Source organism: Pungitius pungitius, chromosome 7, assembly GCF_949316345.1.
Source record: "Pungitius pungitius chromosome 7, fPunPun2.1, whole genome shotgun sequence".
NCBI lineage: Eukaryota > Metazoa > Chordata > Actinopteri > Perciformes > Gasterosteidae > Pungitius > Pungitius pungitius.
The window spans coordinates 6545762-6558819 of record NC_084906.1 but is presented as its reverse complement, the minus strand read 5'-3'; the positions used below and the strand labels follow the sequence as shown (position 1 = coordinate 6558819).

Here is a 13058-nt window from a genome sequence, read left to right as displayed (position 1 = left end):
TTCCCACACACTCTGAAGGCTCAGTTCCTACAGAGAGGGACTTGGTAATGAGATTAGGATTAAGTTCTCCGAGTCAGGGTGAATGTGGCTCATTGGCCTCGCGTTAGGTAAATATGTGGGCTGAAGCAATCGTACCTCAAGGCCCCTGAGTCCCTCCCCACCTAACGTCTGTACTTGGGTGGTGTTTTCCCAGGTGTCTGTGCAGCTACCTCAGCGGCTGTTACCGGCGGGCGGCGCAAAACTCTTTCACCATCCGGGCCAGAGGCCCCGAGGAGCACAGGACGAGTCAGGGCTGCTGCAATCGGTCCGAGGCCTCAGCAGAGGCAGGCCATGCTTCATCAGAGCGGAGCGTGGACGAAAGCAAAGAGGGGACGTCTCAGCATCTTCTGGACCAGCAACGGGAGGTTACGGAAAGCGGGTTGAGAGTAAATCCTGTGGACCCATGAAAGAGTGGCGTCGCTTCAGCACGGCAGTCATGAGATCTAACACTTTAAAACCTACTTTAGAGGCAAACACATTCACATTCCGTCGGTATGTTTTTCACTTATTGCAAATTGACCAAAAAGAAGCTAATGCATGCAGCTTGCTCGAGTGTGCTTGAGGGAAAAGGGAAGCAAATAAAGCCTGGAATCGCTCTCTTTCCTTAATGATGTCCACACAGAGACAATGGGGCGCCGCTCTGATTAGTGTCACCTGTCCTTGTGCATCTCATCAGCTCCGTAATGGCTCCATCTCGCATGCTTCTTCAGCTAATTGAATGGCCTGTGAAGTGGTTTACGAGGACGGGGCGAGAGCAACGTCTGTCCAGCTGCTACTTCAGAAATGAGAGAAGCTTCCCAGCGAAAGATTACTGTAGTCCTTAAAACATAAACCATTACCGTGGAGATGGAAGACAAGTGGCACTCCTGTTGTATAAGCTTCTTTTTGTCTATATATCCCGATAATTAATAAAAGCTTTTATTTAGCATATACAATATATTTTTCATGTGGGGACAGTAACAACATTCCAGTGGCACACAAACTCAAGTGGGACAGTCAGCTTGAGCGGATGGAGCGACACACGCCGCCGACACGTCGGGCCGAAGTCGAGCCCCATAAGATGGAACATAAAGGGCTCTCCATCTTCAATTTGCAGCCATGTGGCATGTACAATGCCACATGGCTGCTGTCTGCAGACCGCAATGTTATTCCCCTTTGGCTGTGTTAGTGACGCCAGGGAAACGGGTCTGCACAGCAGTTTGTATTTAGTGTATAATAATGATAATAATCTATGATGTGAGAGACTGTTTTACATCAATGACAAGAACGGTCATCCCCTTTATTAAAAGTTCCGTGAGGAGGAGACGTGTAAGAGAAAAATGGAGAATTTTCCCAAACACTCAAATATATCAAAAGAAACAACAACTGCCTTTAGCAGTGTTGACATTGAACAGAGAAGAAGGAGACCACGAAGTTAAATACAGTATTGTTATGACAACGGGGTAGATGAGACCAGCACAGGGAAGCTCACATGCACTAATGGTGGTGGGAGGGGGTGAAGAATACTCTGTCAGTAACGGAGCGTTCTTTGCTAATGAGCTAAATGTTTGTTACAGTAGGTTTGACTCTGTGGGGCCAGTGTGGGACTGTGACAAGCCAGAAAAAGGCCACTGGCCAAGACGGACTACAGGCACATGTCCTTAAAGAGCCAATTAAAAAGAGTCTTTACAAGGTTATTCCAGTACTTGTTAAAAAGACGCACAGTGCCTAAATCAGGGGATCATTATGTCTGTGCCCATAAAGCCAAAAGCGTGTGTACCACATGACCAGCTCTGCCCAAAGAGAGCGTTCTAACTTCCTCCGTAGTACAGTGATATTCTAGATACATTACATTTGTGGACTTTGTTCAGATTTTGCCTCTATGAGGACCACAGAGAGTCTCCATCCGTGTAACAATGTCTGTTTGTACAGGTACTCCTGAAGGATGTATTCTCTGCACACAAATGGATTCAAGATCAAAGAGCTGAGTTTGTCATTAGACTGCAGATTACATTACATGTCATTTAGCTGACGCTTTTATCCAAAGCGACTTACATTGCATTATAACCCACGCGGTACATTTGGCCTGGGGAGCATTTGGGGGTTGGGAGTCTTGCTCAGGGACACTTTGACATGGGGCAGCGAGATTCAAACCACCAACCTTGCGGTTCCCAGCGCACCACACTACTCCACGCGCCACCATCGCAGATGTGATCATTTGGGCCATTGAACGTTTCAGATGTCTTTGCACACCTGTGGACTTCCACTTTCACGGAAAATACAAAGTTTATTTTGAAGAAATAAGAAAACCCTGATTGAAAACGTTTTAACATTCCACTTGACTTGTGTCACCTGATGAACGAGCCAGCAGGCCTAGTATTGTTGCGTTATGATTGAGAAGCGGAGTGAGCTGTGAACCCTCCGGGAGCTCAGAGAAAGCCTTCATTTTCTGACAGTGCTTTATTTTCCCAAGCAACCAAACATCCCTTTTTAAAGGGCCTTATATTCCAAGTGCAATCAGCATTTTAAACATTGCTCCTAGATGTTCTTGTTGTTTTGGTACGCCACATACAGTTTTACACTCTCAGTAAACTTGTACTCTTAAGTAAGTCAGAGGCCATCGATGTAACTGTTGTGTATTACTGCCAGCTCCTAACCCACCGTACCTCATACAGGTCACAGATAGACTGGTATTTTTTTTGAAGAATCTCAATATCTTTGTGCTTTGGGTCTTCAGTAGTGGATTAATGTGCTTTGGGTGTTCTTATTGAATACATGGGGCATCAGGACAGTGTATGAGGGATTGAGTGATTATAACCTGCAGTGTGTTGTTGTGGTAATGAAGGAACAGTGGGGCTCTTTGTGTTTTACTAGAATCCACATCCACTGGAACAGTGGATACATGAGGCTCTGGATAAACACACAGTACTGTTTAGGCCGTTTCGTGGGTTTGTTGACAATAAGAAAAGGACAGCAGGCTTGCTAAAGGACACATATTCATACTTTTGGAGATCCGTCTTGTCACTTTTACCCCCTTCATTACAGGTGGAGGCCTTAGATCTCTCCCTGAGCCAGTTGTACATTGGAGTGCAAACACAACGTCATCCAAACCTTTTGGTTTATGTTCTTTCTGTTATTGAGTTGTTGTGTACAAACCTGTGCAAAGTTAACGCTGATGATGTCATCTAAACTACCCCGATGGCATCATCTGAGTTCTTAGAAAACAAACAAACAATCCTCTATAAAAATGTTATAGGACATGTATACCATCAACAACTGAATGCTGTGTTACTTTCAACTTTCAGTTGAACTATTATATTACATTAAAAAAAATCTCAGTATGGAAAACTTGAGTGTGCCTCTCTGATGTTTGCACTGAATCCTCTTCTATCTGTGTTTGGTCAAGCAAAGATGCATAAGATATTTTCCAGATCTGCAAAAGAGAAGAGAAAAAAATTATTTTATTTTGATTGGATAAACATTGCCAGCTGTGAAGCAGGGCTGTAACGCTGGTACCTCTCCTGCCAGGCAGGAGCTGGTGCCTGAGGCACAGCTAATGTGAAAAGATCCTCCCCACTCTGCCGCGCTCCGCTAGCAGCATCCCGCTCAGTCCCTCTCCGTTCCACCTCTCGGCCACAGCCAAGTGACTCTCAGCTGTGCGCCTCCTCGGCCTCGCCCTTCCGTAGACACAACAGAGGAGGTGCAGCAGTAGCTCACACTCCTGTATCTGCTTAATGGCGCCACAACAGGCCGTCAGAGGCTTCCCAGTGTCCCCGTGCCTGTGTGGTTCCGGGGGGCTTAATGTGGGGCCAGATGGACACTTTCATGAGTGTATGAGTGTGGATTATTGTGCCATCTACATCTGGGGCTCCACATGGTACAACAGACTGCGGTAAGAAAGGCAGGTGGGCACGTGGGATGAGCATCCCCTCCGGGGGGGCTGTCTTGCTTCGATCCCCCACCGACAGGCCATCGCCCGCGAAATGTCGGACCGAAAGGTTGTCCTCAACTTCCTGTCAGGCGGCAGGTGTCCGTCGGGACTACAGCGCTCTTGTCCAAAACATTTATTTTTCTAGTATGCACACCTTTTAGCCACAATATTCAGTAAAGTGTCCGCCTCGAAAACACTTGGTAATGTGGACGGGAGGAGCCGGGGATGATTAATGGCCTTCCTACGGGCTCCAGCTGCCCAGGCCACTGCCATCAACACATTAGCACATAACGATCTGATTCATAGCTGTCGGGCCTCGTCAGTGGGTCAAGCAAGCAGATCAGATGTCAACGCAGCGGGCAGACAATGGGAAGTACTACTGTGTGGCACGGGAAAACTAATTGTTAAGTCAAGCAAGAGACATCCCATCCACGGGAGTTTTAATAATTGATAAATCTTTTAAGGCAGTAATGATTTTCGCAGCCACTTCGGGGGATGCAACAAGCTGTAAACGCAACATCGGCAGAACTTTGTGCAATTGATAAGGAGAACTTTTCAGTTGCTGCAAACTCACCCTCATGTTTTTTGCCATGTCCATGTACATAAAGGTTCAATATTCGCTCGGCTTTTATCTCGTTCCAGAACGTTCTTTAGCTCTTTCTTTAATGACTCACTATGTCCAAAAGCAGTTGGCGATATTTTCTACATGTGCTGGTTGGTGCTGCGCAGGTATTGAAGATGATTCATTAGAGCTCTTTCTGCTGAACGCAGCTGGCTGCTGTTACTGGGAACGAGGTCGATGGGAGCAGAGAACATAGGCCAAACTGAAAAGGGCTGGACCAGTTAACCAAAACATTGAGCTGAAAGATATTTCATTGTGGGTTCAATGTTGGTACAATTAAAAACACTAAACACTGAACTGCTTTTCGACGACATGCATTAAAACCGCCCTTTTTTAATGTGAACTGGCAGCATTAAAGAGGTTCAGTTTGCAATAGCAGTAATTTAGCTTTAGCTTTAATACAGTAAATCATTTCCTGTGAATCCTTTGTGCTTTGGTAGGAATACTATTCCTGTTCACTGGTTACCAGTGAAAGACACACCTCCTCAGACTACACCTCGACTAAAAACACTAACAAATTGTAGCACTTAAATTGTACTCTTTTCTATAACAAGTTGTAAATTGGCTTCTTCTGGGTTTGTATCCTTTTGGTTGAAATGCACGTCGCATTGGATAAAAGCGTCAGCTAAATGACATGTAATGTAATATAAGGCATAAGAATGGTGGACTCTGCCACTAACAATAAAAACTCAAGTTAGTCACGTGACTAGCAGCACTAACAACTCATATGATCAAATGCCAAAGTACACTTTTAGTGTGGCATGGCTCAGGGACAGCAGCCTGGACCTTTTCATCTTAAGTCCCACCACACTATCTCACTCTGTATTCAGTACCAAGGACCAGGGGGAGTTCAGATGGCATGGCACATGTGTTTGTCCAGCACATTTCCACAACAATGTAATTCTATGTGCCTCACGTAAAACTATAATACAATCAAAACATCGTCTGAAACCATTCAAGTAAAAACAGACTAAATAAAAGTTGCAATGCGGATTTTGAAATTAACAGTAAAAAACATCCTTGAATCTTTAATTAAAGGCAGCAGCAAACACAAAAGTATTCAGTGTCAGTTAGTAGACTTGTTTGACGGGTTGGGAGTGAGACCGGGTTGCTTATTTCTCATTATAAATAGACTGAAAAATGTCAAAATCAAATAATATTTTATTAGAGCTTTGAGTGTTTATCAGGTGCACATTTCCTTAGGCTGGCAAACACTTGATTTAAAGGCACGGCGAGCAGAAACAAAATCCTCTGTGTGTGTGTGTGTGTGTGTGTGTGTAGAAGCAAATTGGAATCACAAAATCATTTCTTCCCGAAATTCAAATTTGCATTGAGCCTGCTCCCAAAAGTCAACCTGTTAATGCACCCTGCTCATATCACATTGAACTCAAGCCAAGGCCTATGTGAAATCAGAGCTCATTAGCCGAGTCCACCTCATAATGAGCGGCCGGATCCATCAGGAGGGATAAATGTCCCGCTCTGCGCTGACTGAGATCCAGTCGAACATGCCCGCAGTGCTTCAGACCACATGCGCACCACATATTCTCTTTGAAGCACCAATACGCAGATTTGAATCTGAGTGTCTCAGTGCCAAACCTCCTGGGCTGTGAGTGACGGGGGCTCGGCTCTAGAGTTGGCTACCTGTTGAGGAGGATTAAAGGAAATACAGATGGTGTTTACGTATTAAACAAATTCAGGCAATCTCTTAGTCGATGATCACAGAAAAAAGGCTTTCGTCAAGAGAGGTCGCAGTTCAAAGGGGAAGATGGCAGATTGATTCATTGCGTCTTTACCTTTTCATGAATTGTCACAGTTTTGAGTGTTCCACACGCCATCTTCCCTGGCCGCAGATAGGAGGACATAAATGATGTCTTTTTTTCCCCCCCAGCCGGTGATAGAATCAGACACGACCCTGAGATCACCTCCGGAGGACGGAGGCTGCTGAGTGTCCGGCGCCGCGTACTCGGGCCGTCAGCGCAGCACGCGGCCCGCTCCGATCCGCCGCGTGTCGGCCCGAATAAATTAAATGAATTACCAGCTGCCTTGTGCGAGCTCACCGGATGCAGGGTGGCATTAGCACGCCATTAGAGCGATGATAAGGATATCTGCATGGCCTTGTGTTAAAGGAATTACACATAGCATCCAGGGACTTTAAGGGGCCTGACAGTTTTGCGCACACTGGCAAGTTAATGTGACACGAGAATGTGTGCGGCTAGGATGCTGCTCGGCCGGATTTGGGGCTGGGCGGGGGGGGGGCACTGAGCATTCGGCTTGCTGAGAAGTCACACAAGGAAAAAGAAGAAGAGGAGCATGGAGTGTTATTGTGATGAAAATGGGCACAGTGTGGTGCTCAAATAATGCATTAATACGTCCTCTTTGTTGTGCGGATGAAATCACATTAACACTAAATGACGTCCTCCAAGGCTTTTTAAAGCGATACGACATCGAACCCCGACTTTGCAGGAAGTGCTCACTGCCCTGTGCAGCTGCTTTTCTCTCAAGCTTGGATAAGCACAGATGAATAGAAAGGCTGCTTTGGAATCCCGGCCATTATACTGGCTGAGAACATTTACATAATATTATGTATATTGTATTCCAAATGTAGCCTTTAAGCTTAAACCCAAGACACGTGGCGAGGTGTCCGATAACTTTGCCTTGTACCTCTAATCTGATGCCGGGCGGAGCAGACGGATCGGCCCGGACTTCGGCGGGTTGATTTATGATTGAGGACACGTTAATAAAAATATCAAAACAATCTGAGCTCTGGCGGGGGAGATACCGGTCCGCTAGGTACATCATGGCCGACAGGCCCGTGCAGGGGAATCGCCCCGCTCTGTGGTATTATGCTCCCATGGATGCCCTAGCTCCTGAATAGAAGACGCAGCTGTTGTTTGCTTTTTTTGGGGGTGGAGGGGAAGCACTACTCGCACAAGGTGACATTTGCATCTGCTCAACCCTGGCCCGACAGGTTTTGCCTCCCTTCAAATACCACGCCAAGTTGAAGTTGAGCGTGTTTCGCCCGCCCTTTAAGTAGAGCCTCGCGTGCGACCACATTATACGCAGCAGTCCAGGAAATGTGCTCTTCCTAAAGGATGCATGCGGCAGCTCACCGGAGAGACACACTCCAAATGGTTCATTAAATGCCTTGAATGACTGGGTGAAAATATATAGCGCTGTGTTCACTTCTCACACCCATTTTTCCTTTTTTTCCCCCCATTTTCCTTCTCTCCCCTATCGCCTTTGATGGATTTATATCGAGTACGGGCGTGGACGCGGAGTAATTTAGTGCGTGTTAAAAGCCGTAGCAGGGATGCAGCCTGTAATGCTCACTCAATTCCACTTCCAATATCGCTGCTCCTGAGATATCTCAGTGATTTTCTGTCTCCGCGGCTCGCCGAAGACAAAATCATCACAAAGCACTCGGGTCAAAAGAGAGAATGATCTCAAACTTGGGATCCACTCCAAACATACCCTGACGCCGTTGTCAGGGAGCACGCGGTGTGCCGGCGTTGTCAGAGTGTTACATTGATGCAGCATCAAGTCTCGAGGTGTTCTGTGAAAAAGTCCTTTAGGTCTCCAAAGGCGTTTGAAAGGGATTCAACCCAAATGCAGTAATCCTTCACTTTTTGGAACGTGCCACTTCCAAAAAGTGGCAAAAGTGAAGTTGTTCTTTTTTTCAGCAAGCCAACACCGTTGGACATCAGAAGTACCCAACCACAGGAGAGCAGGACACTTGCCATAAAAGGACGTGTTTAGCACAGAGATCTGTCGTGAAATTGATCTGTCGGAATGACACAACCACACATGTGTTTGTGCGTCACTTGTCACGGCTCCACCGTGACACCAGCTCTGCTCCCGGTTGTTCTCTGTGTGGGTGTGTGTGGTGTGTGGTGTGTGGTTGGGGCGTGGCTGTAATCGGCTGGCATCTGGCCTCCTCACCTGTGGATCTTTAGTACCCGGCTTCCAGTGGTCTCGTCGCCAGATGGGTTCTTCACCAGTGGTAGATATACTCTCTGCTCCTGTGAGTATGGAAATCAGTTCGTTGGTGCGTTGCTAACGCTGAACCTGTGTGTGTGTTTTTTCACTTCCAACCCAGTGGATCTCCAGGCAACATTGCCGCCTCGCCACTGCAGACCAGACAGGACAAAGAAAACGTTCCACCTATCCTGCAATCTCTGTGTCTCCATCTGGGTCCCGAATGAACCGCCCCTAACATCACTGCTGGTCTGTTTCCATGTTTCCATACAGGACTTAATGACTACAGGCCTGCTGCCCTGACCTCTGTGGTCATGAATCCTTTGAGGTCCTGTCCCACCTAAAAACCTTTACGGACCCCCTGCAGTTTGCCTACAGAGCCAACGGGTCAGTAGAGGATGCGGTCAACATGGCCCTCCATTTCTTCCTCCAGCATCTGGACTCCTCGGGAACCTACGCCAGGATCCTGTGTGTGGACTTCTGCCCGTTATCCCATTGCGTTGGGTTGTGAGTGCAGTGGAAGCGTCGCTGACCTGTGGCCGAACGCTTCCTGTGGCCACACCAATGGAGGATTGGAGCAGCGGCAGGTTTGCTACGCAGCCGGCGTATGCATAGTGTCATTAAAAATAAACCAATCCAGTTTCTTCTGAGCCCACTCACTATGCACATTGGTGCTTTGTAAGGTTGCTTAGATTGGTGATTTGTTTGACATCAGCTGACCTCATTGGCTTTTTCCACGATTGGCCCCTGTAACATGTTTCACCTCCAGCTCCCATGAAAACCACCAGTTGTCATTTAGCTTTGGCAACGCCGCCTCTATTGATTTTAAACAAGGCCGTAGTTTTCAATCACTGTTCCCTAACAGTGCAGAATAACATTCCTTCAGGATTCATTTCGCCCAGTGAGAGCTGTGGCACCGCGACACCGCCAACCTGAGACTACCAAGTACCAATGTCAATGTCAAGAGGGGGGGCAAGCAGCTCATTTCCTCCAGGAACGCACTAACAAAGCAGTCAATTCAACCATTAATTAAAAGAAATCACAATTCAGTGAACACTTCAAATGAATCTTTTGAGATTTGCTCTCGCATTCTGCGTTCCTTTTGTCTGGTGGAAGGGATCGCAGCTCGCGAGCCGTGTCGTTTGTCTCTGCACGCCGCTAACGGCGTCCAGCTCCGTTAGCAGAGCGTGTCGCTAACGCTGGCAGTTCTAGCAGTTTGACTCCAAAGGGATCCATCCGGTGAGCGCGTGAATACACTCGTCGTAGCATTAGCACCAACACAGCCGGTGGCCAGGGCTAGAAGCGTCATCCGAGAGACATATTTTCAATATTAATCAGACTTTATTTGTGTATCACATGACAGGCATCTTGTTTTACCGCCGTCCCTCCACTCCGGCCTCTCCGAGCTGTTGGTCCGCTCAGTCACTGGGGCCCGGGTTATAAATACTCCAAGCCTGGCGTCACCACAGCAGGGAGCTACTTGGAGGGTGATAAGGTGCTAATTAGCGACTGTTAGCAGAGGTAGAAAAAAAGAAAGCGCAGAATGAAGCACACGTGTCCCGCCGCTGTTCCTTTCTCTTCTGAGCGCAGACAGCGAGACTTGAGAGATGTCCCTTATTAACACTGTGTACAAGGCGCTTTTTTTCCTCCTTTCTTTTTTTCCCCTTGTCTTCCTTCCAGGCAAGCCAGGTCTGACAAATTAATGCTGCTGCGGAGTCATTAGATTAAGATAAGAACTTATCTTTTACTCCGAGACAGACTTTTATCTATTGTATTTTTCTTCTTTCCCATCTCTTTCGCCTCCCCCTCCTCCCGACACACACATTCAATGTGAGATTGTTAAAGTAATTGGGATGTTATGTGACCAGAAAGGCCAGATAAGTTTTTAACCCTGCCACGGGATTAACCTTTCATGTCCAAGGCAGGTTACGAAAGGTGAAGCAGGAGACATGTTAGGACTCATTTAAAGGAGTCTTCATGTATCATGTTGGAGGAAGGCATGTTTTTGGTGCAGGTACATGTGCCAGGAGGTCTAGAAAGGACTCCCGTGTGCTGTCAGGGCTTATTAAAGCATAAGAAGTGTTCTTTTAGGGTCGCTGAGCAAGAGCGGTGTGGTGTCTCGGTCTCCGAGTACATACTTTAGAGACGTTCAACCGGGTTTCATCACACATCTATATATACTTTTTAAAGTTAATCACAGTCGCGCTCTGTTGGGTTTCAAAGCCGAAAGAAGAAGGCGGGGGGGAGATGAATCTCTTTCATGATACAATCCACAGCAGGATAATTAGGGAAGTAGCGCTCCGAACATCAAATCAACACTCGCCATCAGAGGCTTTGTCTTTGTCTACAAGCTGCGCATGCATTCGACCCGATCTCTGATGCTCCTGTACACCTTCTGCGTTACTAATATCCACGAGAACTACCAGAGCCCCGAGCAGCGTGATTAGAGCATTGGGCTTTATTATTCTTCAAAGCAGAACTTATGAAAAACACCTGAAATAAATGAGTCGGGCTCTTATGGCAGCAGCTAGTGCATATCTATCATCCCCGAGTTTATGATCCTTTGTTTTAAAGGTCATTGCACCACCGCGTTGATATGTAGACGTTTCTTTGAAGCACTAATTGTGTCTACATTCTTGACCACTTTGTCAGACAACTCCACACTAGAGCAGCGCAATCAGAGGAGTGCAAGACGCTTGTTTACTGCGATCAGGATAACAAGGACGAGTCTGTGGGATAACGAAGGTCGAAAACACTATATTTTCCATTTTAATGGTGTTTTAAGCGTGGAAGCTGGGGGAGAGGGAGCCCACGGAATGTAACTAAAGGATCGGATTCAGCGTGATCCAAATGGCAAGGGGAGCTGTTGGGCACGATGACGTTCCTTTGATGTGAGCTATAACTAGCTTTAAGCTGGGAGCGGGCGCGTCCTCACTGATGTGTGTACCCCACTTAGACGAGGGCCACGTTGTCGCGTGAGCCAACTGTACCTTTAATTTGAAATTCTCTAATGTCTCAGATGGGACGGCATTAAAGGCCGCGGGTCGTTAGTGCATTGTGGTGTTTGCCCACAACTGCGTGTCATCTCTTGGATATTTGTCATATTCATCAATGGCCTGCATAATGGGATGAGATATTATTTACATATCGGATCAAAATTGCCAGAGGAGGGCATTAATTATTGAAAAACTGACGGAATCAAAAGAGCAGCGTCCCCCCCCCCCCCCCCCTTCATAGTTTGTTGTCTGAACGGATTGAAGAAAGCCGCTCCGCCGCCAGTAAACACAATTATCTCAATTTTAAAGACATCGCGGGCGCGTTTTTTTGTTCGAGAGGGAGCGCGCTCGACACAAAGGCCGCAGCGTCTTCTGTCACCAGCAGAAAAAAGGAAGGTTCACCCTTCATGCCGCCGTTTGCCCAAACCGGCTGCAACAAGCTTCTGGAGAGAGGACGCGGTGCAGCCTCTGGGGAGCCACCTACTCCACCAGTCGGCATCTGTATGTAGTTGTGAGTAACAGGGAAGTGCTTGGTATTGATCAGTGACATTGAGCGTGAGACTCACTTGATTGATGAGAGTACAGCGGCGTGCTAACAGGCAAGTGGACACAGCGCTGCAGGTTTTGTATCTTGTAGCAATGTGTTTTTTTTAATTTTTTCTTTCATTAAGGCACTGAGTGACAGACTTGACTTTAATGAATCATGTGACTGGAATAGAATTGTCGTACCTGTGTAATGAAGCCGACCTACATTGCTGTGTTAGCGCAGTAGTTACTTCACAAACACGTGATCACACCTCACTCGTTGCTCTACACACTAGAACTTTTGGGATTTAGCAGCAATTATTTAATTTTTATGCACTTTCCCTTGGGGGATCATTAAAATTTCATCTTCATCTTATCTTTTTAATCGTAATCTTGCAATCTGCGTGAATAACGTTATTGCGTGCTTTTTTTCTCCACCTCTGCCTGTTTTGCAGTCTCCTAAAATGTAAAAGAATACGGCAAAATCCTGCAATCGCAGTCGAGTTTTCATTCGCCGTCTCGCAGGCCAGACGTCTGTTTAAACAGAGCCATAATGGTCCATAACAACGTTTGTTTTACAACACTGCCCCAGTCTATACAGTAACTCTATGCATAGGCAATGGGGACAGTGAGGACCGGAAAATGCAGACGGATACATTTTCTCACTGCATCCTCGCCGTCCACCGTGTCGTCCCCTTAAGCTGCCAAGAGAGTGTAGGGGGGGTGAATTCATGAGGGTCTTCTGTAATAGGCTGGCACACACACAGGCACAGCCTGTGGAACCTTACAGGCTGCTGAAGCCCGCCTTGGCATTGCTTTTGGCAGGAATGCGGTTTTGTGCTCTCTCGCACTGCACATTCTCCCCGGGAAAAACACAACAAAAGTTATAACTAGCTGGTCTTACCGCTCCCTTTTATAAATGAGGGAGCCTTTGGCATAAATAGATCTACATGTTCATTTAAGGGAGGCACACAGCTAAAGAGTGTTCATT

General features: G+C 46.8%; 1 protein-coding gene across 1 annotated transcript in view; it reads left to right on the top strand.

Annotated features, from left to right (window-relative positions):
- Positions 1-11761, top strand: part of LOC119216314 (uncharacterized) — a 61882-nt gene extending 50121 nt beyond the window's left edge. Inside the window, exon 5 of the mRNA XM_062563539.1 lies at positions 194-11761. Coding sequence (XP_062419523.1) covers positions 194-446 — 253 coding nt within the window. The 3' untranslated portion in view covers positions 447-11761. The remainder of the gene's footprint in view (positions 1-193) is intronic.
- The last annotated feature ends 1297 nt before the right edge of the window (positions 11762-13058 follow it).